The sequence below is a fragment of the Melanostigma gelatinosum genome (genome assembly GCF_949748355.1).
Source record: "Melanostigma gelatinosum genome assembly, chromosome: 6".
NCBI classification, from domain to species: domain Eukaryota; kingdom Metazoa; phylum Chordata; class Actinopteri; order Perciformes; family Zoarcidae; genus Melanostigma; species Melanostigma gelatinosum.
In genome coordinates, this window is record NC_136639.1 from 3,796,262 (window position 1) to 3,821,592 (window position 25,331).

At 43.5% G+C, this 25,331-nt stretch overlaps 1 protein-coding gene across 1 annotated transcript; it reads right to left on the reverse strand.

Moving 5' to 3' along the window:
- Nucleotides 1-8,902: 8,902 nt before the first annotated feature.
- On the reverse strand, nucleotides 8,903-24,423 carry ypel1 (yippee-like 1). Its single transcript, XM_079269663.1, has 4 exons — nucleotides 24,236-24,423; nucleotides 14,512-14,555; nucleotides 11,728-11,836; nucleotides 8,903-9,152 (listed from the first exon to the last, which is right to left on the reverse strand). The coding sequence occupies exons 1-4, from the start codon at nucleotides 24,350-24,352 to the stop codon at nucleotides 9,063-9,065; spliced, it is 360 nt and encodes a 119-aa protein (XP_079125789.1). The 5' UTR covers nucleotides 24,353-24,423; the 3' UTR covers nucleotides 8,903-9,062.
- Nucleotides 24,424-25,331: the final 908 nt, after the last annotated feature.

A 25,331-nucleotide genomic window follows, 5' to 3' on the forward strand; every position in this document is an offset into this window, starting at 1 on the left:
GTACGATCTGAGTCACACTGGGGTCTTCTGAAATATGTATGCACTAAAAGTACCACGGGGTGCTCTTGGTTAAAGCATCCACCCCTTAGACGTCTCTAACCTGCATGAGGAATATTTTGTTAAAGATGAAATATCTGTTCTAAAAGAGGGCACCTGCACACTGAATAGATGCTTATTTGGTACATCTACAACATTTTAAATCACAATGATATATATATATACGCACAAGGGCTGCTCTTCATACACACCTTTTTTCTTTCAATTGTGCTCCAGTGAAGTGGCAAAACAGATTACAGAAACAAACTTTAGGCAAAGAAGAACAAAGTAACACATTTAATTGAATTAGAAAGCTATAAATGATGTACAACTCTTTCAAACAAATATGCATGTAGCTTGTTATAAACTTGAGAAATAAAGGTTTCTACCAGTAGAAATGCATTCATCGAGCAAAAAAGTAAATTCAAATGTTGTAAATGTGGTTTCATATTAGTCACAGGAGTTTTGTGGATAATTATTTAATGTTCAAATAGAAAAAAAAGCTATTTTAAGAACTAAATTACAGACACACACACACTTACATTTAAATATCAAGACTGATGAAATAAAATATGCTAATATATTTATTGAATTCATGCGAAAATGTTGCATGTTACAGCTTTAAGAAACAGGACGGAGTGTGAGAGGCGCCAGGCACCTGAAGGACATGAAAACACGAGGCTGTGTGGGCATCAGAATCACAAGTGAGGAGACGGACGGAAGCAACTGTGCCGAGAGGAATCATCCGAGTCTGTACTGCCATAGCAACTCCAGTCCAGACAACAAGGGAACAATCTGTACTTCATCAAATGATTCATGTCTAATCGACTGCGCTGCAGCAGACCTCATCAGCAAAATGACTTCATTCGACTGATGATCACAGAGCTTCATATGCATTTACCGTTATAGATGTTCCATGTGACGAACACATTAAGGTTCATAATGATGTTGTGATGTTGCGTTCTCCAGCTATGCAGATAAGTTTAAGTTGGACGGTCGGTTAGGTTGGTCTATACTGAAATATCTCAAAAACTATCAAATGGATTGGCAAGGAATTTCGTACGGATATTCATGATCCCCAGAGGATGAATCCTTCTGACTCTGGTGATTCCCGAATTTTCGTTTTGCGCCACCATGAGGTTGACGTCTGTGTAAAACTGACTTCCATTAGCCTCAGCTGTACTATTCATTTGGTGCTAGTGTTAGCATGCTAACACACTAATCCAAGATGGTGAACATGGTAAACATTACATCTGCAAGTATTAAGTCTGTTAGCATTTAGCTTAAAGCATCACAGTGCCTTCATACAGCACAGCCTCTCGGAGCTGCTAGCATCGCTGTGGACTCTACACTGGTTACTTTAGATAATCCACAAACCTTCCCGAAAAGGTTTTCACTGCAGCTAATTGCTACCGATTAGGGCGAACTAACCCTTTAACTGTTTTTTACATTTTGAATCTATCTGCACACGTTCACTACATGGTCCCTGACTCAGCAGAATTTTAACTGCTGCAGCTGAATAATACAGAATACTGTACGCGAATGAATAAATCTAATTATCAAAGTTGTTTGAATGAGTTTATATGATGACGTCTTCCTATCCTCATTGATAATTGATCACTGAATTGATAATTTGCACAATGCAACGACACCACAAGCTGCAACCTGCAACAGACATGAATCGTCATGAAGGACATCAATAGAGGCTGCAGATTATTTTTAACATCAAGTGTTACAGCTTTACGTGATCATCGTGATATTTCAATGTGTGACAGCCTTTTGTTGTCAGATGCTCAGTTTCAGCGTGACGGATTCGGATTTATCTTTTGATGCAACGAATTCATGTTTCTGTTGCTTCCAGTGACCTCAGGCTGGTTAAGTGTGAAGGGGGTCACCTTTCAGAGCAAGCCAGAACTGAAGCAGACTGAGGATGGAGAGATAAACAAGCGCAAGGAAACAAATATAGCAACAGGTAAGCATGAGCAAGAAGATGAGGTCTCTTACTACGTCTTTTTAAACTCCATCTTGCAAAAGCTCATCGAATATTTAAGGGTTTTATGCTGTTATTTCTGTTTTCAGTTTATTCCAATGTGTGAACTTGTCAACCCCCTAAGGCCACCCAGCGTCTTTATTCCACACACATCTGAAAAAAAGAGTGAAAAGCTCTTCTCATAATACAGAATATTAATATTCAACCTTGCTCTTGACTTGCAGCAACTGCAGGTTAAACAGAGTGAGAACAGACTGCGACGCTCCCGGGAAACCAGAGGTGAGATTCAATCATCACCTCGGCCTTCACACTCTTCAAATGAGATACAAATATAAAGTTGAACAACTTCATGAGGTAGGACGAAAAGTCTTTTTTATCAATCTTATGTTTAGGCTCATGTTCCAGTCAAGGTGTATCTGCGTTATAGACGTTAAAACGGCATCAGATTAGTTTCTCTATACATGTAGCATAAAAAAGGCATCGCATTTTATGCCATTAAAAAAGTTAAAGTGTAGAATGCAGCAACACTGGGTGCTTGTAAAGGTGTTCAGAGGGAAACGCTGCAACGGCCTCAGCAGTGAATATTGCAGAGAGAGAGAAGACTCCAACGGCACAAGCTACGAGAAGAACCAGAGGGGCCAAGCACCGAGGAGGACCGGCAACCGGACCGCCAGAGCAGCGAAGGCTCAGACGAGCCCATCCCGAGAGAGGACTCCGAGTGTTGGGTCAATCAGAGCCCAAAGGACACAGGGTGGATAAGTGAAGGTCCCAAAATTTGCATTGGAATGCTAAAAGGGCGGGAGTGTATTGGCAGTTTAAAAATGTTCCACTTACGATTATGTATGCGTCTCATATTAGGCCTATCTACACAAGAGCTTGTCTCTTTCTGCCTCCCATGGAATCCAGCCTTCAGCTTCCCAGACAATGTGGTCAGAAGCCAAGTCGTGGAGTTCAGCCCTCAACTATTAATTCCCAACAGACAGAAGGAGACACTCGAGATATGAGGTCATGAATCTACGGACAAAACACGTGTTTAAGGAAACCTGCCAAGAGTTGAAATATGTAAAAGTGTCATTGTCTGAACTTCACTCTGTATTTCTCTCTTGCCAGCCAGCTGGGACATTCACATTTGCAAAAATATTTTTGGGCAGTATCATCTTGTGAAGAGGAAGTCCGGCTGCAGACTAAAGCTGACTTCTAGGTCAATCCAAAGAAACCCGGTGGTTTCTCAGTTTTAAATTACCCGACAGTCTGCCAGCCTGACTGCCTGAGACTCACACTTCAGTCGTGCGACAAGTGAATTTCATGCTTCGGTGATTGTTTTATATTTAAATGGCATTTTCTGACATATTGTTCTGTCAAGCCTGTAATATCTAATCAGACGTTTGGCCTCTGTTGTGAACCGACAAAGTTCATTTCATCATCTTTTCACATCAGTCTAGACAACTTCCTTTTTTCCAGCTGTGTTTTCGCAACGTGCTGATGTTTTATATTTAATATGTGTGATGTTCTCGTGCCTCTCCATATGTGTCACGGCTCTGATGATTTAATTAATATATATTATTTATTAATATAATAATAAATATTAACATGACTCGTGTCCAATTTGTGGGCAATTTATTTTAGTCATGCAATTACATTTATGTCACATTTTAATTGTAACAGCAATCCTCTGTTTATACACGATGCTGAACACAAAATCAGAAATAAAGTCCAAATGTCCAACAGATTTTCAAAGAAATACTGAAAAATTAAGATGATTAAAAATACAAAATAAATCCAATCAGAATTCAATCGTTTAAAAAAATGTTTTTTAAGAAAATATGCAAAAATATGTAGTTTACTGAAAAACCTGATATTTATTGACGGATATTATTTACGAGCCTCTAAGCTTTTACAGGCAGACTTTGCTGTTTGGGAATGGGTATCAAATATCTAAGATTTACTCAATAACAGATTGTGAAATATCCCAAACATATTAAAAAAAAAAAAAAAAGGAGTAGTGAGTTAAGAGTCAGCAGGCTGTATAAACGCGGCAATAAAAGGTATTTTGAGAAGGTGCGAGTCACCGCAACCACCAGAGATTCTTGAGCATGAAGCAATCTGTGGACACCAAATTATGATATAGTTTACTGCAGCAGAATGAGTTTAGCCGTGGACAGACACGGAGGTGCACACTCACTCACTCACAGACGAACGCAAGAAATCACGTGGCTGTCCTGGCCGGGATTTATTATTATTATTTTTTAACACCAAAATATTAGCCGTATCCTCAAAATGAATGACGACTTCACACAATCCACAACTTAATGCCATTGAAAATTTATTGTGATATCTGATAGTTTACATCGGAGTGAAAACAGACGTGTGACATGGCTTTACTAAGACAGTATGCAAAGCAATGTAGTCAAATAAAAAGCATATCATAAATTTTTAAATTGAGGAGAAAAAAAATAAAAATAAAACAGGCACGACATATAGCCATTATAAATACAACATGCTTTAGACCTTAAACAGTCCCAAGAGAAGAACTTGTAGTCGTTCCCCCTGTATACCCATCTTGCCTCTGATCAACATCCTTTCGGGTATGTTTTTTTTTAGAAAGTAACAAGAGCTCAAAAAGTAGGTAGCCAGTGTCACAATAAAACGAAATAACAATAAAAAGTAAACAGTTTTTCAGCAGCAAATATCTACATTTTTCATCCAGGCTGCTTTGACGCTGTTGAGTTCAGAGAATCAAAACATTCTACGGAAAGACAATGTCACACGCGACAGGATTTCTCCTCTTTAAATTTGGTATAGCGGTTGAATCTGGCAGGAGACACTCGATCCCCGGACACATGACGCTGATGCATTCGCTAGAACCTGCTTCTTATTTGGTACACACCGGCGGTGACACTGGCAACTGCCTTTTGTCGGTTCAACTTGGACCGACGGGAGAGTAAAGCGGCTCTGCAAGCTTCACTAGCGGCGCCATCTTGGAGGTCCTTTGGAGGAACTGGCTGTGTACATAACAGCTAACAAGTCAGACTGCTGTCGGTCCATTCAGTAAGGATTTCAGCAGACGTGAATGGCCTGCTCGGATTGGTTCGTTTTGTTTCCAAATGTAGCTTCCAGTGCCTCTTCACTCTACAAGTTTGGTAAAAGTTTACTAAGTTAAAACCAAACAAACGGCTGGGTTTTGACATTTCCAGCCAGATCTCTTCATCTTACCAGAGAGTGAAGGCTGGCTGACCAGATTAAAGGCTGCATTCCAATTCAGGAGCTGCAACCTTCCAATAAAAATGCAGCCCTTGAAAGTGTGTCCTTCAGAGAAAGTAAAGGCAAGCGTAGCCTCACGGACATGAAAACCAATGGTGCATTCAGGCGCTCTTTGTCTACTCGTAAAGTAAATTGACAAAACAGTCACACCACAAGGTCCATTTGGTGTTTTGGAGCTTCTCCCTTAGCAGGTGGAGTTGCTGAGTTGTCACTTAGATGTTCAAACCAGACGAGTGCTCAGAAAAGGAAGATCATGTGACGATCACGCTCCCAAATGCTACCAAATGGACCGTGTGGTGAGAATATTTTAGACAACCGCCGTTTTAAAAAGGCCAAGAATTTGCTTTCAGTCACGGTAGTTTTCAAGTTTATCACCAGGAAATGGCTGACGAAGTGGTGAATACCAAGTCGTGAACTCAGTTCATGAAATGTAGCCAGTTTACCGGCACTGATGAACAGCTTGACTGCATCATGAAAGAGAAACACAACAGCCGGCTGAAAGCTTTTGTTTCACCACTTCATCACGAATGGTTGTCGTCCGAAACCTGCTCCGTTGCACCTGTAACCACACCCACCAGTGATGTCACAGTGTACCGACACACCCCTGGAGCACACTTCTACATCACTGCAGCCAGGTGAGAAGGTGAAGCACTGGGTGTCATTAACGACAACACTTTCAGCTGCTGTTGGCTTGCTTTTTAAATAACGGGTGTGCAGGGGATTGTGGGACACGGAGAGCTGCATTTCAAGGAGTGTTAAAAATAAAACAGGCCTTGTTTGACTTGTTAGGAGTCTCAAAATACAAATGTCAAAAGGATGCAGCCCAAGAACTGGGATATCGGGACTGAGCTTAGGTAGCTAACAAGTTAATATTATCAAAACAATAAATCAGGACAATTCATTTTCGATCAAAGCACAAAATTGAATTAGTTCTCAAGAAATACAATCAGATATTCACAGCCAACGTTTCCAAAAGATAAGGACCTCCGATATGGCGGCCAGATGGTGCGTTTCATCACCTGAGAGCTATACAGGAGACACCGACTGTGGTGCGAATGGGTCTTGGTAAAGGCTCTCCCTGCGACATGGTGGGAGATTCCAGCTCGCCCTCAATGTCCACATGGCTCAGCAGAGACCTAAACATCGGCCCTCCGACGGGCTCTCGCCACGCAAGCTAAATAAACACGCTAACAGAAAAACTAAACAAAACGGGGATAAATCACTTCCAAACAAACTAACCTGGCTCTCGACCTCACGGATCACCGGGAGAGAAACCAAACAGCTGTGAAAGAAAAGAAACGAAACAAAACAACAGGACAAATAAAAACACTTCCAAACCAAGAAAAAGAGAGAAAAAACCCCAAAAGAGAAATAAACTGTCTGAGGAAAAGAAACCAAACATTCACTTTTGTGTGCAAGTATGCATGTGGGCGCGCACACACACACGCACACACAGTGAACAAAAGTGCTTCAAGTTGGGGAAGTAAATGAACGAACCCAGTAGAAATACGTATAAAACCTTAAATATGTTACTTTATGTACAAAAACTGTAACACGGGCCAATATCTCAGCTGTTTATGTCTTTATATTTTCAAGTAGGTATCACTAAACTACCAAGGGTTTGCATTGTCATCGTTTTTAGGATAAAAGGTCATGTGATCTGACTGACCTCGCCGGCAAAGTAATCAATCACTGCTGATTTTTAAATCTCTCAAATCCCACATTGCCCCTCCTCCACCTTCTGCCATCTTTTTCTTTATTTTATTTTTTTTCAAGCCTTGGGCGCACCCCCCCCCCCCCCCCCCCTTGTATGTATACCAAGTCTCTGGTGTCGTCCCCCAAAAAAGAAAATGAAACGGGGAAGAGCTCTTTGAGGATTTTGGGGAAGAACGTTATTTTTGAGGGCCACTTTGAACCAGAAAGAGGGGGGGGGGGGGGGGGGAGGAGGGAAGACACATCGGTTCACACACAGGTTGGTTTTTTTCGGAGTTATGCGCTGCACAACAGAAAATATGAGGGGAGACTGTCCATGTTTTTGAAGAGGCACAAGATTCATACGGCTTAGAGGCAAATCACAAAGAGACGATTCATACGCTCTGACAGAGCGAGAGAGCGCGAGAGAAGCATATAAAGTGCAAAAGACCTCCGACAGCGGGAAGGAAATGGCGGGATTTCTACAGTAGCAGCAAAGAGTCATCGGAAGCTACACTTTTCTCCAGCAAAAAAACCTGAAAGGAAAAGCAGAATTTGACGATCTAATTGAAATAAAACCAAATCATCTAGAAGAATCTAACTAAAGGCTTAACGGAAACGACGTAAAACCCTCAAACCGTCCAGTTCAAACTTTCTCTCCGTCTCCAGCAATCTGTCGTTCATCTGTGAGACGGCCATGAAGAAAGAAAAACAGAAAAACAGACGAGAGCGAACTAACAGTTTGCCTCTAAACTGAGATGAACCAAAGGCCTCTGCAAAGTGCAAACGAAGTAGCATCGTTCAAGTATGTCACTGTGTAATGCGTGACTACACACACACACACACACACAATGCATATATACACACAGTCATATGCATATATACACACGTGCATGACAGCAAATATATATATTCAGAATCCATGTTCCAATATCTACCTCCTACGAACATTTTCATTGTATTTATGGGTATGCAATCGTAGTATGTGTGTGTATATATATTCATATGTAGTTGTGTCTCGTTTCATCACTAGACAATGGACTAATACAGTCTGCCTTAATGCTTTATGACACGTGGCCACTGATGTCAGGTTCCCCAGTCTAGAAACTATTTCTGCTCCTTTTCAGGTCTTTTTCACTCGCTGCAAAATGGGACCAGCCACAATCGCACTTCGCCAAACACTACAAGTATTTATATATCTATATAGTAATCATATATATATATATATATATATACATTTATGTCTAACAAATAGTAGGTGCTGCTTTCAATGCTTTTTGGGTGCTGAACAGGTACCAGAAGGTGGGGAATTAAGAAGATTCACAAGAAAAAAAAAAAAAAATGATTTAAAAAAAGGGAACAAAATCCTACACTACTGCAATCCCATCCTTTGCCACATTTTGTTTTTAAAAAGCGTGATGCTGCTACATATTTTGTAACTAGAATAAACTCCCTTTCCCCTCCGCTCCTCACTCGTCCCCGATTGCTCATTTGGACATTAGCAAAGAAAAGCATGCTCAGCTATGGGCAGAGATACAACAACAACAACAACAACAACAAAACATAACCGACGTGACAGGGAAATAAAATGCTATCCAGTAACATCCATCTGCCATCAAAACAAAACAAAACCTTACCAAACCCAGAAGTTAAAACCAAAGCAAATTACATTTAAAAAATAATCATCATCCGTCTCGCCGGGTGGGCAAAAATAAAGAAAGACGTCCCCATCGGTGAAGTCTCTCTCCTGTTCGCATGGTGGTCGCCGTGTCACCACAATCACTTGGTTGCGTGGTTCGGTGGGGGTGAGAGTGAGCGGGGGGGGGGGGGGGGGGAATCAAACCCACTGCGAAGGAGAACACACAATCTCTACATTAACGACAGGACTCCTGTGACGTGAATTTTCAACAGTTGCTCCGCTTCCTCGTCTTTTTTTTTCTTCTTTAATGTCATTTGTTCGGTTTATGTGTGCACGTGAAGGAGGCGAGAGGGTGGAGGTTGGTGGAGTTGGGGTGGGGTGGGGTGGGGGGTCGATGCTCCACGCAGTTCAATAAAGAGCATTCAGAAAAAGAAAAGAGCAGCGTCACTCCCATCCATTGTCCTTGATCATGTGAGCCAGCTCGATGATGAACTTTCCCTCTTTGTACTTTTGACTGCTCTCAAACGCGTGTTCCTGTCAACAAAAAGAAAGAAAATGTTTAGTTACAAGCTGTGGTGGGATGTAACTCAGTACATTTACTCAAGTACTGTCCTTATATTTGAAGTACCTTTACTTGTGTATTTTCATGCCCCTGTATGCTACTACTACACTATATTTCAGGGGGAAATATTGCACTTTATTACTGCACTGCTGTTATCCGACAGCGTTAGTTACTTGAAATCTAAGATTGTAAACATACACAAATCACAAGATATGATGCTTCATAGAGGTAGTGGGAAAAAAGATTCTTATCTTCTAAGATTCTGAATCGATTCACGTACATTTTTAGAAACATTTTTGTTGCTGATGGACAGTTATCCTACACAGAGTCAAAGCTGTGTCGGAAGTAAGCTAGTAAGTGAGTTAAGATTGTTTTGTCAAACCACAAAGCAGCGTACAAAGCAGCGCACAAAGCAACAGCACAAGGCAGCGCACAAAGCAACGTACAAAGCAACAGCACAAAGCCACGCACAAAGCCACGCACAAAGCAACGCGCAATGCACAAAGCAGCGCACAAAGCAACGCACAAAGCAGTGCACAAAGTAGCGCACAAAGCAACAGCACAAAGCAGCGTGCAAAGCAACGCGCAAAGCAGCGTACAAAGCTGCACACAAAGCAATGCGTAAAGCAACGCGCAAAGCCACGCACAAAGCAACGCGCAATGCACAAAGCAGCGCACAAAGCTGCGCACAAAGCAACGCACAAAGCAGCGTACAAAGCTGCACACAGCAACGCACAAAGCAACGCACAAAGCAACGCACAAAGCAGCGTACAAAGCAGCGCACAAAGCAACGCACAAAGCAACGCACAAAGCAGCGCACAAAGCAACGCACAAAGCAACGTACAAAGCAACGCACAAAGCAGCGCACAAAGCAACAGCACAAAGCAGCGTACAAAGCTGCGCACAAAGCAACGCACAAAGCTGCACACAAAGCTGCACACAAAGCAACAACACAAAGCAGCAACACAAAGCAGCGTACAAAGCTGCACACAAAGCAATGCACAAAGCAGCGCACAAAGCTGCACACAAAGCAGCGTACAAAGCTGCACACAAAGCAATGCACAAAGCAACGCACAAAGCAGCGCACAAAGCTGCGCACAAAGCTGCGCACAAAGCTGCGCACAAAGCAACGCACAAAGCAACGCACAAAGCAACGCACAAAGCAACAGCACAAAGCAGCGTACAAAGCTGCACACAAAGCAACGCACAAAGCAACGCACAAAGCAACGCACAAAGCAGCGTACAAAGCTGCACACAAAGCAACGCACAAAGCTGCACACAAAGCAACGCACAAAGCAACGCACAAAGCAGCGTACAAAGCAGCGTACAAAGCTGCACACAAAGCAACGCACAAAGCAACGCACAAAGCTGCACACAAAGCAACGCACAAAGCAACGCACAAAGCAAAGCACAAAGCTGCACACAAAGCAACGCACAAAGCAACGCACAAAGCAAAGCACAAAGCTGCACACAAAGCAGCGCACAAAGCAACGCACAAAGCTGCACACAAAGCAACGCACAAAGCAACGCACAAAGCAACAGCACAAAGCTGCACACAAAGCAGCGCACAAAGCAACGCACAAAGCAACAGCACAAAGCTGCACACAAAGCAGCGCACAAAGCAGCGCACAAAGCAGCGTACAAAGCTGCACACAAAGCAACGCACAAAGCAACGCACAAAGCAGCGCACAAAGCGCTATAGCTGCTTTTAATTGAATGATGGAGAAAACCGTGATTCACATGCATTTGCAGAGGAGGCATTCATCATAATACAGTATGCAAATAACTCAGCATGACTTTCATTTTCAGTCAAATAAATGTGCACACATGTATTCATCTGGCCTCAGTATTATCTGAGAAAAGCAGGAAGTTTAGGGACGCGGAGAAAAACTGAAGCTTTCCTCCAGTGACCAGATCCCCTCTTTCAAAAGTCTCAACTTCCTGCCGCACATCTCCTGAAGAGCCGGATAATTTCCGGCGTGCGTCCCCGTCCCGCTGAGCTCCCGGAGAATCAGGATGTCGAGTCTTTGATTATTTGCTCAGCCTGCTTTGCCTTGTAAACCAGCTCCGCTCTGCTTTGCTCGCGGGGCTTTCGTGAGACTCTCTAATTGTTTTTTTTGTGTCACTGAAGGAGCGGCTTTAAGCGAGTCCCTGTCTTGTACTTTGTTCAGTTATTTTACACCCTTCTATAGTCGCCTCAGACAATTACCGGGAGAAGCCTCTTCAAAATGGCCTGACATTTAATCACGGCATACTCTCAGAGGTACCAGTGTGTCTGCAGCCAACCTTTCGGCACTGTAATTATCTTGCGCGCTAGGAGACCAAAGAGTTCTCGATCTCTGAGCCTAAACACAATCCCGAGCTAAATAACTGTCACCATGGCTTTAAGAAGCAATGCTTTAATGAGAGCAACCGTGTTCCTTTGACCCGCAACAGCATCATTTGTCTTGCAAGCCGAGAAACCACATAGTTGCAACACAAACACAGGCGTTAAGTGGTGCATCGAGAAACATTAAGGGCTCGGGCGAGCGTTTAAAGGACACTTACATATTTCCAGCCCAGCGTGGTTTTACAGTTTTCACAGTAGATGTCAGCCACAGCGTGCAGACCCGTGAGGAGAACCCGCTCCTCGGCTGGCCCGCAGCCGACATTCACCCTGCAGGGGAGACAGGAAGTGGAGAAAAGGCCACGGAGGTCAGGGAGCGCAGAAGAAGAAGAGCTCAAGATGTTCACTTAAAGTGACAGCAGTGCTCAAGTATTCAAAGTACACACGTCGAAGTGTACTCGGTGCGTGGTAGTGTGTTCATCATTACAAATGACCAACATTGGAGACTAAAAAGTCAAGAAACTTAAACTGGAGATACAAATGAGTGAAAATATTCAATTCTATCTCAATTATTTCTCCATATATAACATATTAGGTTTTGCATACATGAGATTTGACCAATTTTAAGTTATTTCTTGCACTGAATACAGTTACAAATGTCAAAAATACTTCGATATCAAGCTAAAAAAACAAAACAACGCCACATTGCTTTGTTCCCAGAAAGAGACATTTCTTTATGGCAACAGTCATATTTTTTGAGTTTCTCTCATCTTATACATATCTAAAGCCTCCAAAATGGAAATGCTACTTAATACATCAAAAGTGTACTGAAGTAAATAAGTAAATACTTCAGAGAAATCTATTGTTTCCCCCCCGTCAACATGACACCACTCCCTCCCAGTAAACAGTGTTGCTGATTAGCTTTTAATTGAAGGAAATGCCACAGGCAAATAAACAATCATTTTATGTAACCGAGCGACATGTAGCCGTCTGCAAAACTTTCATTTTCCCACCAAATGCATCTGTTTTAGACTAAATGTCTTTTTCTTTTACCTGCAAAGCACCACAAACAGCTCTCACGTTGGGCATGATTAGAATAACTTATTTGGACTCTGGAGTTTGTAGAGCGCTTCTTTCAATTCATTCAGGCAGGTAGGAGCAATGGATTTCAGAGTGGGGCAGCACAAAGCAGCTGCTCCGTGACACCTGAGGGGGGGGGGGGGGGGGGGGGGGGAGACTTCTGTGTGGTTTTCATGGAGACGGAGAGCAGAGACCCAAAAACCAACCAAGCAGGAAATACACCACTAAAAAGCGGCTCAAGGGCCTAAAGAGACGGGTGTTAACCAGCAGCTCCTGAAGCATCGTCTGACACGAGTGTGTGTCTGTCCACGGCTACTCTCGCATTCTACTGCAGTAACCTGCATGATATTTTGGCCGGCCAGTTATGGCTGCATGCTCAAAGACCTCTCGTCGCTGTGGTGACTCATACTTTCTCAAAAAAAAAATCTTTTATTCACCGACTGCCTGCATGGGCCACAGGTGATAACACAGCCGAGTGCATCGCGAACCCCCTGCCAAGGCACAGAGAGGGGAAAACACTTCACCGTTGTCGATTTGGAAGGTGTGTTTGGCTGACCGCTAACGGAGGTACCAGTACACACACTGCTGAGCACGTCGCATCAACTGGGACCGCTTGGTGAGACCCTTTTGTTCCGCAAAGATCGTATCACGTGTCTTGTACGACAACCTCAAGGCGATTGCCTGCATACACCGCCCTGCTTGTTCTCGAGTGTGATTTACGACGGTGTCTAGATTGGGGTCATGAGACAGCAGTGGTCGGTGCAGACACACCTGGCGCAGAGCTGCACCTTTCCAGTTTCAAAAGCATTTTAATGACAACATTCCAACATCTAGTCAGGACGTGATTCACATTAAAATATAGTCATTTAATTGCTGTTGAAACATTTATATGTTAAGTGGACTCCAGCCCAGTTTTAACCCAAACGTTTCAGTGTCCTTTGACCTGAAAATCCCCACATCAGTGCTTCCTGGCTGTAGTTGGCTGGAATCAGACTGGTTTTGACTTCCTGCAATGCTGAAAATCTACGGCAATGTAGTGCACATCTATGAGCATTTTACCAAAAATGCTGTTAGTGTGAACGTCATTTTCTGAACCAGTGAAGAGATCAAGATGCCCAGCTCCGCCTAAGAGAGCTGGTGGATTTTAAGCACGCTGTGGTCTCGTTTGTGTGCGTTTGTTACTCAAATGGAAGGAAAGTGTGCGTGCACGCCAGCCAAACAACATTGGCGGCAGTGGCGCATGATAAAATGTCCCACGGGTTTTTGGACAAAGACGCACCTCGACGGGTTGCATCGTTGCTTTGGCTATTAGAAGAAGGGAGCTTTACTCACTTTTTAAAGTGTTTCATTGATTTTCTTTTTCCCACAAGGCTGTTTGGAATGAGGGAATTTGAACAAAAGTGTCTGTCGAGTGGATCTAATTTTGTTTGATGCGTTTGTTGGACCGGATAATCGAATACGACGACTGGGAATAATTTCTGTGGTGGTGGATGTGAACTTTACCCCCCCCACCCCCCTCACGCTTTTTTTGGGCTGGTAAAGCTGCTCGTGGCTCCACCTGCCTGTGCATTGTTCTCAATTTTGTGCATGCGTGTTAAAACACAATTTTAACATACGTGTGCAGTCATCGTGGCAGCAACGGACAACGGCTGCACAGAAAACAAAAAGGTAAGAAAGTGTGAACGCAAAGCAGTCGGTTGAGGTGAAGGAGGGACGCTTTGAATTCAAACGTACGCACCCAGTGCTTTTAAAACTCCATCTAACAAATCAGCTTCTTGTGTAACTTTTATCTACAAGCCCCCAGAACACTTTTAAAATATACATAGAACAGACCAAATGTACAAAAAAAGAGTAAAAAAGCGAAGTGTGTCACTCTGGAGAAAAAACTAACCGAGATGAATTGTGGGTGTGGGTCTCATACTTACACCGAATTAAACAGATAGGCTCTTCCTTGACTGCCTTGAAATGACTGAAACGAGAAAGAGAGAAAAACAACAACAACAGGTAAGTTGACGATACAGATCCGCATCACACCGCCGAGTACGGGAATGTCAGCAACTGGCGCCCCGGGGTGCTTCTTCTCCCGGTGACTTGTTCTTCCACCTCGCCGAGGATCCCACACATCAGTTTGGCCGGAGGTGAGAAATAAAACGAGGCTCGGAGAGCCGCTGAAATCCGAGCACATCGATCATTGATGACGAGAGAGCTGTTGTTTTGGGACTCCTCTTAGTTTCTTGTTACTAATCGTTACATCAAACATGAACTCAAACTACACATTTCTTACTTCATTTTCTGCGAAGTATTTGCAAGAAAACTGTAAAAAGCTGTTGGTGCTTTGCACGTTTAGAGGAAATACAGATGGAGAGTTGCGTGCTTTGTATCAAGTTCATCTAAATCGATGGGATTACATCAAATCCAGATACAAATCTACCAAGAGTCACATTTGAGCCTCGGGGTTTCCCTGCTGCAAACTCTGTGTGTTTGCAGAACAACAGAGCAGCTGTAAAAGCGTCGAACCGCTCACAGAAGAAGACACGTTAAGAAGACACACGGCTGATGACGATACCGAGCCGAGTTAATGATTCAAAACATTCCCGTCAACCTCAAGAGACGACATGTGGAAAACCTGTTTGATTGAATGCATGGAGGAATAAGTTCTGTGTCAAAGCTCCCCTGTGGAGTTTACCTCTCAACAAACACTGTTGTGTTTACATTCGGTGTTTCTCACCAAAATACAGTGTGTGTGTGTGTGTGTGTGTGTGTGTGTGTGTGTGTGTCCTTGAGGCACAACAAACATGTTTCATGCATTTCCTTCCAAATGAGTCTGGATTTAAGTTAGACTGTAAATATCATCTGCAGATCTACGCAGAGAAAGAAAGGTGTTATGGGTAACCGTGCACACCTTGTAACATGTAGCAGTTTTTCTTTTACCTACCCTTTATTCTTTCCTGCTTTTCCAAACTAAACCTGAAGGATTGCTACGATCACATCATACTAATCACAAACAGAAGTCAACACACATCAACCTGAGCTAATACCGCCCAATCGGAGCACCAGCTGCCTCCTCCGCTGACCACCACGAGGCTCAGGGGACCATCCTCAGCTGCCCGAGTGTTGAACATTTGTAAAAACCGGGAACGTTTTATTTGAGATAATAAGGAGTTTCCTTTGGAACCGACTCAAGAACAACAAAAGAGGATTGTTCTTCTGGTCTCTGCTCCCCCCTCCTTTGGTCGCTGGAGGTGTTGATGTCTCATCGTTACATCCTCCGAAGCTCATTGTTTTGTGTTGGAAGTGAAGTCTGCACACACACGCGTACAGTCCACAGCCAAAAGACACGTGACCTTCAGCTGCCAGAGGGAACTAGGTCGGCCCCCGTGGAGTCAACAACAAGCACCCTCTCCACAGCGTTTACAGTCCGGCGAGGGGTGGGGTGGTCACTCCATGTGACAGAGCTGGGTGTCATATCCGCGCTTCACTGTGGCTCAGCCATCAACTCGACCACTGGCTCGTTCCCTCGCTGCCCTTATCTGTCTCCCGCAGTCTATTTTTACTTTGGCAGCGTTTTTGTCTCCCAACCCGAGCTGCTGCGACATTTTTGACTTTACTGTCGATCACCGGGGCCAAAAGAACCATCAGGCCGCTCGTCACACAACCCGTTAAGAGTCTATAACTGCAAAGTCCTCCATAGATCAGTGGAGAAAAAAGCATGTTGGGCGTGTGTTTTTTTACGTAGACAGAAGCCAGACGGGTGTTGGGGCTGCACTAAACCTTCCAGACTCCCAACAACAATCCTATTAGACAGGATCCTGCAGAGAGACTCAGCTGCAGACTGGACCTCCCACAGGTTTCCTTTTTAGCTGTTTAACAAAACATGAGCAAATGTGGAGTGTGGTTACCGAGCTTCTTTTCTTTTTTTCTTAAGGTTTTGCAATTTCATTGGTTTTTAAAAATGCTTGCTCCTAACAAATGAATTCTACAAAGCAAATCTCAAAATCCCAGAATCCCTCTCGACCTCGCGGGACTGGAAGGAACAACGATACCTCGCACAGAGAAATCCGCTTCCTTCAGCCAAACACACAAAATACAAATCCGGCCCCCCCGACAGGCTGAAATGCTTCATCTGGCTCTTCAACGGTCTCACAGGCAGACGAACTGCATCGGATGTCACCAACATCCACAAAGAAAGGGATTTTTACTTCGGCTTAACTCGAATCTATTGTCAAACCTGCTGGGGCCGGTTCTACCGTCTGTCTGAAGATTCAACTACGACTGAAACACATTTAAACTCAATTCAAGGGGAGCGATTCTGGTAAGGACTAAACGTCTGATATTTACAAGCTCACACTATGTTATGCAATACTTTTATCTGAAAGTATCTAAGAGGAACATTCTGGCAATTCTGTCTGATTAATGCCATGTTCATCTTAAATTTAGCATTAAAATGTTGCACAAAGTGTCTTCTGTCATTTGAATCCGCCAAATACTATTTCCCTCTGCTAGTTTTGCCAATATATGTAGTTCAATAAAAGCTTGCTAACCATGATTACACTTGGTTTAATTATGATATTGAGGACCTCGCTCACACTGCAGGACTCTGCTCTCACACTGCTCTCAGGGCGGTTTCTCCTATCTGATGAAGGGTGTAGCCCAAATCCGATCAAAATACGAACCGACGGCGATGTCGTTAAGATGCGGCATGCTCCGGGTGACGACATGACAACAAACGTCGGATCGGACAGTTTCGCACGTTTCCTTTGGAGGCGATTATGTTTTACTCGTTGGCCTTCACGCCAACAGATCCTCGTCCAGTTGACCGTTAATTCGGTCAAATCAAAGCTTAGAAACTGCAGTTGGACAGTTGGGCTACTCTGATTGGCAGGCCACTGCCAGAGACGTATACGGCGTCTCCGCGTCACTTCACCGCATTCCAAATACGCTCACTTCCGTTCATTGGTTGCAAAAAGCCAAGATGGCGACGGCCAAAATGACGAGCTCGAGGCTTCTGAACAGCAGTCCACAAATAGGAAAAGTGTGAATGGTCCAAAAAGGACTGAGTCTGCCATTCTTCCCTCTGGCCCGTGTGCTCAGGTTAATCCTCTCTTTCGGGCTGCTCCATCTGCATCCTTTGCTCGCCGGCTGGCATGCCTCGAAGACTCTACGCAGAAGCTCTGCGAGGGGAAACTAATTATTCTTCTGTTTTTTGTTTTTTTTAATACCTGGCTCAGGAGATTTCCAGCACTCAAATTGCAACTGTGGGGAGAAATCCGCCAGATCCTGCAGAGCTCCTTCAAACACTTTTCAAACCTTTTGCTGTTGGTCGCATGGCCGGTTTACTGCCCCCCCCCCCCCTCCCCCTTTTATACTCCATGCACACTGGGAAATAGAGTTCATAAGAAACGCTGTGCTGGAGCTTCACTGCACAAATTTCACATGCGATGAGAATCAAGCGTGGACAGGGCGCGTGGCCTTGGCAGCGCGTAGTGGAAAACAGCAGACTACGGTGTCGTCTTCTCCATAATCGGCTTAGAAGGGTTGATGCCGAGGACCGGTGATGCTGCCTGAACACACAAACGCTAACAAGGTGTGGCAGCGAGTGGAGAGCTTATTAACAGATCTGCCAGCAGTATGGTCACAATCAATACAGAGATATTATTCGGAACAATTCCCAGATATCAATCGAACACACCACGTGAAGTGGAATATAGGCGCAGAGTCAGATATTACAACGCTGAAACGTTTACTCAAACACAAAATGTATTTTAACAACTGTGCCAAATCTTCTCTCGTTACAGCTTCTTACATGTGGTTTTTAATTTAATATATTTGGGTTTTGTACCGTCAGTCGCACAAAACAAACTATTTGAGTCATGTGGATGCATCTTATTATTTGATGGGATTTTAAAGAATTAACATTTCCTCGAATAATCAAAAAAATAATCACGTAAACAGCTTTGTGAGATCAGATGTCAACAGATACAGAATCATGAAGAGTTACAGTATGAAGGCATCAAAGCAACATGTTTACTGTGTCAAACCTCCTGAGTCCAACGAAGATCCCTGAATTAAATCCACTTTAGAATTAAAGTGGATTGTTTACACTAATTAGGTCATTTGTCAAGAGTCACCCAACGGCTTTGGCCCAATAAACAAGGAAACGCAACCCAACAGTCAACAGATCACTGCAGTGGTTTTAATGCTGACCGGCTGTTATTGTTTAGTTTTCATAATCAATTAATGGGCTTAATGTTTCCTGAATTAATAGGTTAATATTTGGTCTATAAAGTGTCAGAAAAGCTTTTTATATTGATGGTTTTGTCCAACCAACAGTCTAAAAGTTGAATATATTCAGTTTTCTATCATAGCAGGCAACGAAAACTTGGAAAATATTCATGTTTGAGTGCATTTTAGACGAGAAGGAAAATGTTTTAACAGCCACTTCATTTTAACACATTTAAAATCAGGATTTTCGGAATTTTTTAAAATAATACACAGATTTTGCATTTGATTAACAATTGGAAATAATCCTTCTAAACTGAACTGATGAGTTTACATCTTGTGAACGTGAGTTTTTTCTGTAAACGTCTGCACAGCCGAGGCCCAACGACAAACTCAAGCAGGAGAGGCGAGACGTCGACGGCCAACAGAGACGATTACAACCGAGTGCCGAGGTAAAGACGGTCTCACCACAGCAGCCGTTTCCAAACTGGTTGCACACAGTGAAGGCGGCATTGAGAGGCTTTCGTCACCCGACACATATTGATGCATCTCCTAATCAATTCAGAGACTCGATGATGAAACCATTGCCTCATTAAAGATGTGGCCCGAAGGTTTTTATTTCATAAAAGTTACAAACGACGTTTTGATGTTTGCAGTGAAATTCTAGATTTCGGGCTCAAAGGACTGGCAGCACATTTGCATTTATTCTGCACAACATTGTGAATTCATTTAATGTAAAATGATGTGTTAAAAAATTCTTCTTCTTCTGTTTGACTTCAACTGTTTGAATGGCAGCCTATGGGTCATCTGAGTGCAAATCCCAGACCCTCCACAAACAGAACCCTCTCCAGCCTGAAGCTGAAACATAAGCACGGCTTTACGGCAGACTACAGTCGAGTTTCAGTGTCTGTCCTATCTGGACAAACAGCAGGGGACACAGTGTCTGTCCTATCTGGACAAACAGCAGGGGACACAGTGTCTGTCCTATCTGGACAAACAGCAGGGGACAAAAGAAAACCAATCAAACCTCATTGTCTTCTAAATGAGCCTGAATACAGGAGGAGGAGATTAACTCACCAAACTGGCTCCTAACGGGCCCGACTGTTTCAGCACTTTGGGGAACTCCCTGAGAAGCGACTACCGAACTACAATAAATCACATTTATTTGCTTTTCCCAGTTTGGAGCTCTCTGGTGCTACTGGTCCTCCAGCATTCCCGCTCCAGTGTCAGGTGTGAGGACAATGGGCCTCTAATAAAACAAACATTACACGCTTTAACATCTTCTTTAACATCGTCAGCCCCTCCCGCGGCGGCGACAGGAGCTCATAAATATCTCACTCTCTAATGATTTGTCTTTTAGAAAGCAGCAGTCGGTGCTCAGAATACGTCACCGAAGAAAGCACATGCGGCGGCGCTTTGTCGCCGAATGATTACAGCTTGTATGGCGGCGACGTCGCGGGTTCGATTCCTTGGAACCTTTGCTGCAGTTGAAGTAGAGTTCGAGTAAAGAGTCGGGAAGGAAAGCTATAGGTCTTTATCAATTAATTGGCAGATTTATTGATCCAGAAAATATCAGTCGACGCAGTATTCTATTAAAAATGTAATGTTTTCTGTGTGCATATATTCTATTTAGATATTATTTTACAACTGATTTTGTTTTTCCTCACTGCAAGTCCATCAAAATGAAAATAACTTGTTTTTCCACCACACACTGAGTTTTCGTCGTGCTGTGTGTGCATTCTTGACTGGAAACACTTTGTGTGAACTCTCACATAAGCTAAGTTTCATTCTTGTTATTCGTGGTGTCGTCTTCCTTGTTTCGTGTCGCGCCTCACAACCAATGAACTTCCTGATTGCAAACAAGAGGATGTGGACCAAATTAAAGCAAAGAAAACAGCCCACGGGGCTTTAAATATAACGACGGTCTCACAACTTTCTTCTGCAGCGTTCTTGTGTTTCAGCTGCACGATTTTTTGCAAAACCCTCCGTTTGCTAAACTCTGATTCAAATTTCATTATTTTCTTCTCTGCATCCAGTCAAAATGTGCTGCACCGACAAATTGAACCTCCGGCACAGGAGCCAATAAAACGTCACACGGACTTTGCTGCGTGACGATTAATCCGCATATCTCGACGTGTTAAGTGAGGCGCGGATAAACGAGGACAGTTGCTCTCGTTCGAAGGCTCATCAGCGTGATTTACGACGGTCTTTAACAATTAAAACCTTTCGCGGCTCTGAAGTGACCATGTTGAGGCCGGTGATGCTGCTGAAGGAAGCAGCACGGTCTGGTGGTTGAGCGGTTTACTCGTCTTCCTCCCCGCACCGACAAGCTGCGAGCTTCCGAGTCTCTGAAGCCGCAGGAGGCAAATGGATTTCCACACGTAGATGGCCAACGCGCTGATTGATCATCTTTGCCATTTGAATAATCAGCTTAGTGCGCGGCGAGAGTGCAACGCACGGGGAGTCACCATCTTGCTTTAACACCTAAAAAGGTCACCGCTTCAGTCGCTGCGACTCCGGCTCATCTGATCGTTTATGAACTTTACTCGCGCTCTGCCCTCCAGCTGTCGATTCACGGTCGGCGACCAAAGCAGCTGTGCACGCTTGTGGCTCCAAATGCCAGCAAATGTTTGAACAATGTGGACTTCCAACACCCAGACATCCTGGAACATATGAATACTGTTGTGAATCGCACCATCAGAAACCCGATGGTGCGAGTCTCAGCCGTTTGAATCTCACTCGGGCTCGGATTGGTCGCTCTCCGCGGGCGGATAAATGACCAGACCCGGCAGGACAATTTCATTTCGGGCAAATGGGCCGAATCTTCGGCATCCTGCAGCGTGATCTGACTGTGGGACGAGTTGGTTCTTTTGTTTGCTTGTGGAGGATTTATGTGCAACCTATCAGTAGTCGCTTATGATGGAGGAATTTCACTGTATGTTAACAAAATAAAAAAGGTGTTTCAGGCCCAAACTGGTGGCATCGACGTTTAATTTGGAAGATTAAATTCAATTAAAAAAAGATATGATGATAGAAAAGGACTCCATTCAAATCAAACTTTCTCACTATCAACACAAATGCTAATGTCGCCGCACTCTTATTCATGTCTAGATGAAAATAACTTCAAACTGGATCAAAACGATTGTATAACTTGATGTATTTATGATGTACTTATGACGTTTTTATCAGTTTAACACAAGTTTCAAGCTAATTTCTAAAATATCTGCAAAACTAGAATAACAGCCTCGTGGTTGTACGTCTCCGTCAATCAGTCAAGTTGCAGTTTACATCCATGTCTGTCCGAAAATAATAAGTTAATGAAAACATTATCCGTGAATTAATAAACAACAAAAATAATCCTTAATCATTACCCCGATGACACCTTGAGAGCTTGAAATTCAGCAGTATTGAGATGAATGGGAGGACACAATTTGAACAAATAAAAATAAAAACAACAACAGTGCCGTTCATCGAAAACTCGTGGGCAGTGATGCAGATCTGAAGCCCGACTGTCTGGATTTTTTCATCTCATATTTTGAACGTAATCCTCTGAGGTCGCAGTGAGCCACAGCAGCAGCAGCAGCTTTCACTTTGACCCCTTTTTTTTTTTTTTACTCAAAAAATGCAACAGAAACAAAAATAGCTGCGGCATTAACACTTTAAAAGGCTGACCGCCGACACCGACTTCAGTAATAACACCGGCAGCGGCTGCCATCGAGGCCTCTGAGAATTTATCGGCAGGAATAAAACACAGAAGCAAGAGCGAGCACCGGAGACGCAATAAGGAGGTGAGCGTCAAATAAAATGGACATTGCTGTCAAACCCAAAGTGATATTTGCCACAACTAATACCAGAGGACATCACTAAATCACTGCACAGAACTCTCAGTTCAGCCGAGCAAAGACTTATTCATTTCCCAAATGTTACAAGGAGCCTGTCGCACTTTATCATCGTGGCTCATAATCTCCCCCAGAAGATGATGAAGGAGACCCAAACAGCGGTTATCCAACACCCAGACGAGTCTGCAGATTTATCAGTTTGATTTGAATAATGAAAAACTGGAGAGAATTGCCATAACGATGTTCAGAGAACAGCTGAACTCTCGTACTAACCTGACACACGCAAGTGTTGTTTTCCAGTCTGCTCCTACATGAGTACCACTTATTTTAAAGCTGCATTGATTTATTCAATTAACATTGAATTCAATTAAACAAACCCACAAGAAATGATCTGCCAACTTCAGCTTTTTAGCTTCTTTTAGCTCATTGTTTTGGTTTTACCGGACATTTAAATCCACTGTTCACTGTCCAATCCGCACCAAACACACAAAGACACAACGTTAGCTGGTGAACATAGTGGAGCATTTAGCAGCTTTAGATCCAGATGCTATTTTCAGGAGTTGGTGGAGACCAAGAACAAGACTTCAAAGGAATGATGCTCCATGTCTGCTGCATGTGTTAACAATTGTGATCGTTGTGAACAAAGGGCCAGACGTTGGATTATGTCGTGACTTAAAGGGCTAACGACTGTGCTGTACTTGGTGAACTAACCGCTAACATGCTAGTCAGTCAGAAACTTGCTAGTGCCAATCACAACTATCAAGGTAATAGTCAGTTAGCAAGCTAGATAGCTTGGTCGCTAACTGGACAATAAGTTCGCAGAGTTTATTGAAGAGACGCATTCGTCCCATTGACTCTAATGTTGGTCAACGGTGTGAATTTGACACAAAAGATTGCAGCAATTGACGCTTCGCTAAGCCGCGATGCTATTCCGTCAAACTGTCAGAGCTACGTAGCCATTGAGCCCACACTGCCACTAACTGCACTCCTTGAGTATATATTATCTAATTTTTGGAAAAACGAGAGAAGCAGACAGAAGGGTCTACAACATGCGTTTCAAGGATAAATCCAGGACGTCAAATTGTTTCAGCAGTGAATAAACGCTAAAAAGATAAAGCTAAAAAGATAAAGCTACAGATCACAGTGTCAAAGTGAGCTAACATCAGCTGGAGATCGAGACAGAAGACAATGAGATTAAGGAACAACACTGCTCCTCTTTATTCACTGTTACAATCATTAAAGAGCGAAAGCAGCACATTCAGTATACCTTCAGTAGCTAGCGTAGCATAAGTTACGTGCTAACACCAGTTAATGATGTGCTAACGTATGTGCTAATGCTAGCTCCACAGCTTTTTACGTAGAAACGTGACGTTATAGAAACCTCTCCAGGTTACGAGTATCACTATTACACAACGTGAAACCATGACCAGCAGAGCCGGATAGCTGTCGGACCCTGGTCAGAGCTGGACGATGCTACGCTACGACAGTCTGCATCCGAGGGGGCGGGACTTAGCGAAGGGCCGATTGAATGTCATGTGAAAGGCTACAGGGTGACGTGAGCGGAGGACAGGGAGGGCTGGACCTGCCGTACCTTTGAGATGAGCTCGTCATGGTTGGCCAGGTGTGCCCGGCAGTGGATGCAGCTGTAGGTGCGGTGGCAGTTCGGCAGGTAAGCCTGGAAGGTCTTTGACTTGGTCATCTTCACCATGTCAGTGGGGCAGGGCTCTTCGCAGGTGTCCGGGCTGGCACTGGAAGAGTTGCAGCTCTGCTGGACTTGCTGACAGAAGAAGCACTGGAAGATGCAGGCAAAAGCCGTCGTTGTTGTGGAGTGGGTGTGTGGCAGGCTCCACACAGACACCACGGGAGAAAATCAAACCTGCCGGGCGGAAAACAAAAAGTGTTGAGAGACTCGTCCCGTGCATCCTATTTTTAGAGCTCATGATCTTGATTGCAATTCCAATATAAACACATGTCGTTTGCTCGAGCAGTCATTTGATTACAGTAATCTATCACGTGATTGCGATCGCATGACGTCGGCTACCAACACGGGCTGCGATGTAACTTAATATGATGACACGTCAAACAAACCCGTGTTCAGTGTGAAGCCACACGACATGTTTCACTTGATCACAAACTGATTTCTTATTCATAGTTCTGTCTCAGTGGACCGATACACGCAGCATAAGCTTATTAAAGCTTCTGGTATAAATGTTAGAGTTCTTTTAGTTGTTTGCATGCCAGGAAAATTAATAAACAAATATCCCTCAAAAAGGACACTCTGTTCTTTACTTTGTTTCAACTGCGAGAATAGTTTGTTTTAAGATTATCTGTAACAGTTTAAACTAATGTCCAGTGTTTGTTTTTAATTCAAATCTGAACCAGGAGGTCAGTGTGTGAACTGTAACGGATGTTTACAACGGACAGATTGAGTAATAACTTCACCTCTGCTCTGGGTTTGTTTACAATGCATCAGATCACCCGACTGCTCCCGTTTGTTTCTGCGTCCAGCAACTACTTTGACGAGAAACCAGCAGAAACCAAAACCTGATCCAACTTGTAATAAACTCAAAATATAGTATGCATGCATGTTGTGTGACAAACAACAACAACGAGCACACATAGCATACAGCATCATCATGAATTCCTGGCAGAGATGAATTTGTCTCATGATAAGACAATAAGACATC

What these genes read in the sequence shown, in the direction of transcription:
- ypel1 (XM_079269663.1), bottom strand. Translation starts at nt 24,352, where the DNA reads ATGGTGAAGATGACCAAGTCAAAGACCTTCCAGGCTTACCTGCCGAAC. An exon ending in ATGACGAGCTCATCTCAAAG is followed by an intron (nt 14,556 to 24,235) that starts GTACGGCAGGTC and finishes TTCTCGTTTCAG; the next exon opens with TCATTTCAAGGCAGTCAAGG. An exon ending in GCCTATCTGTTTAATTCGGT is followed by an intron (nt 11,837 to 14,511) that starts GTAAGTATGAGA and finishes TCTCCCCTGCAG; the next exon opens with GGTGAATGTCGGCTGCGGGC.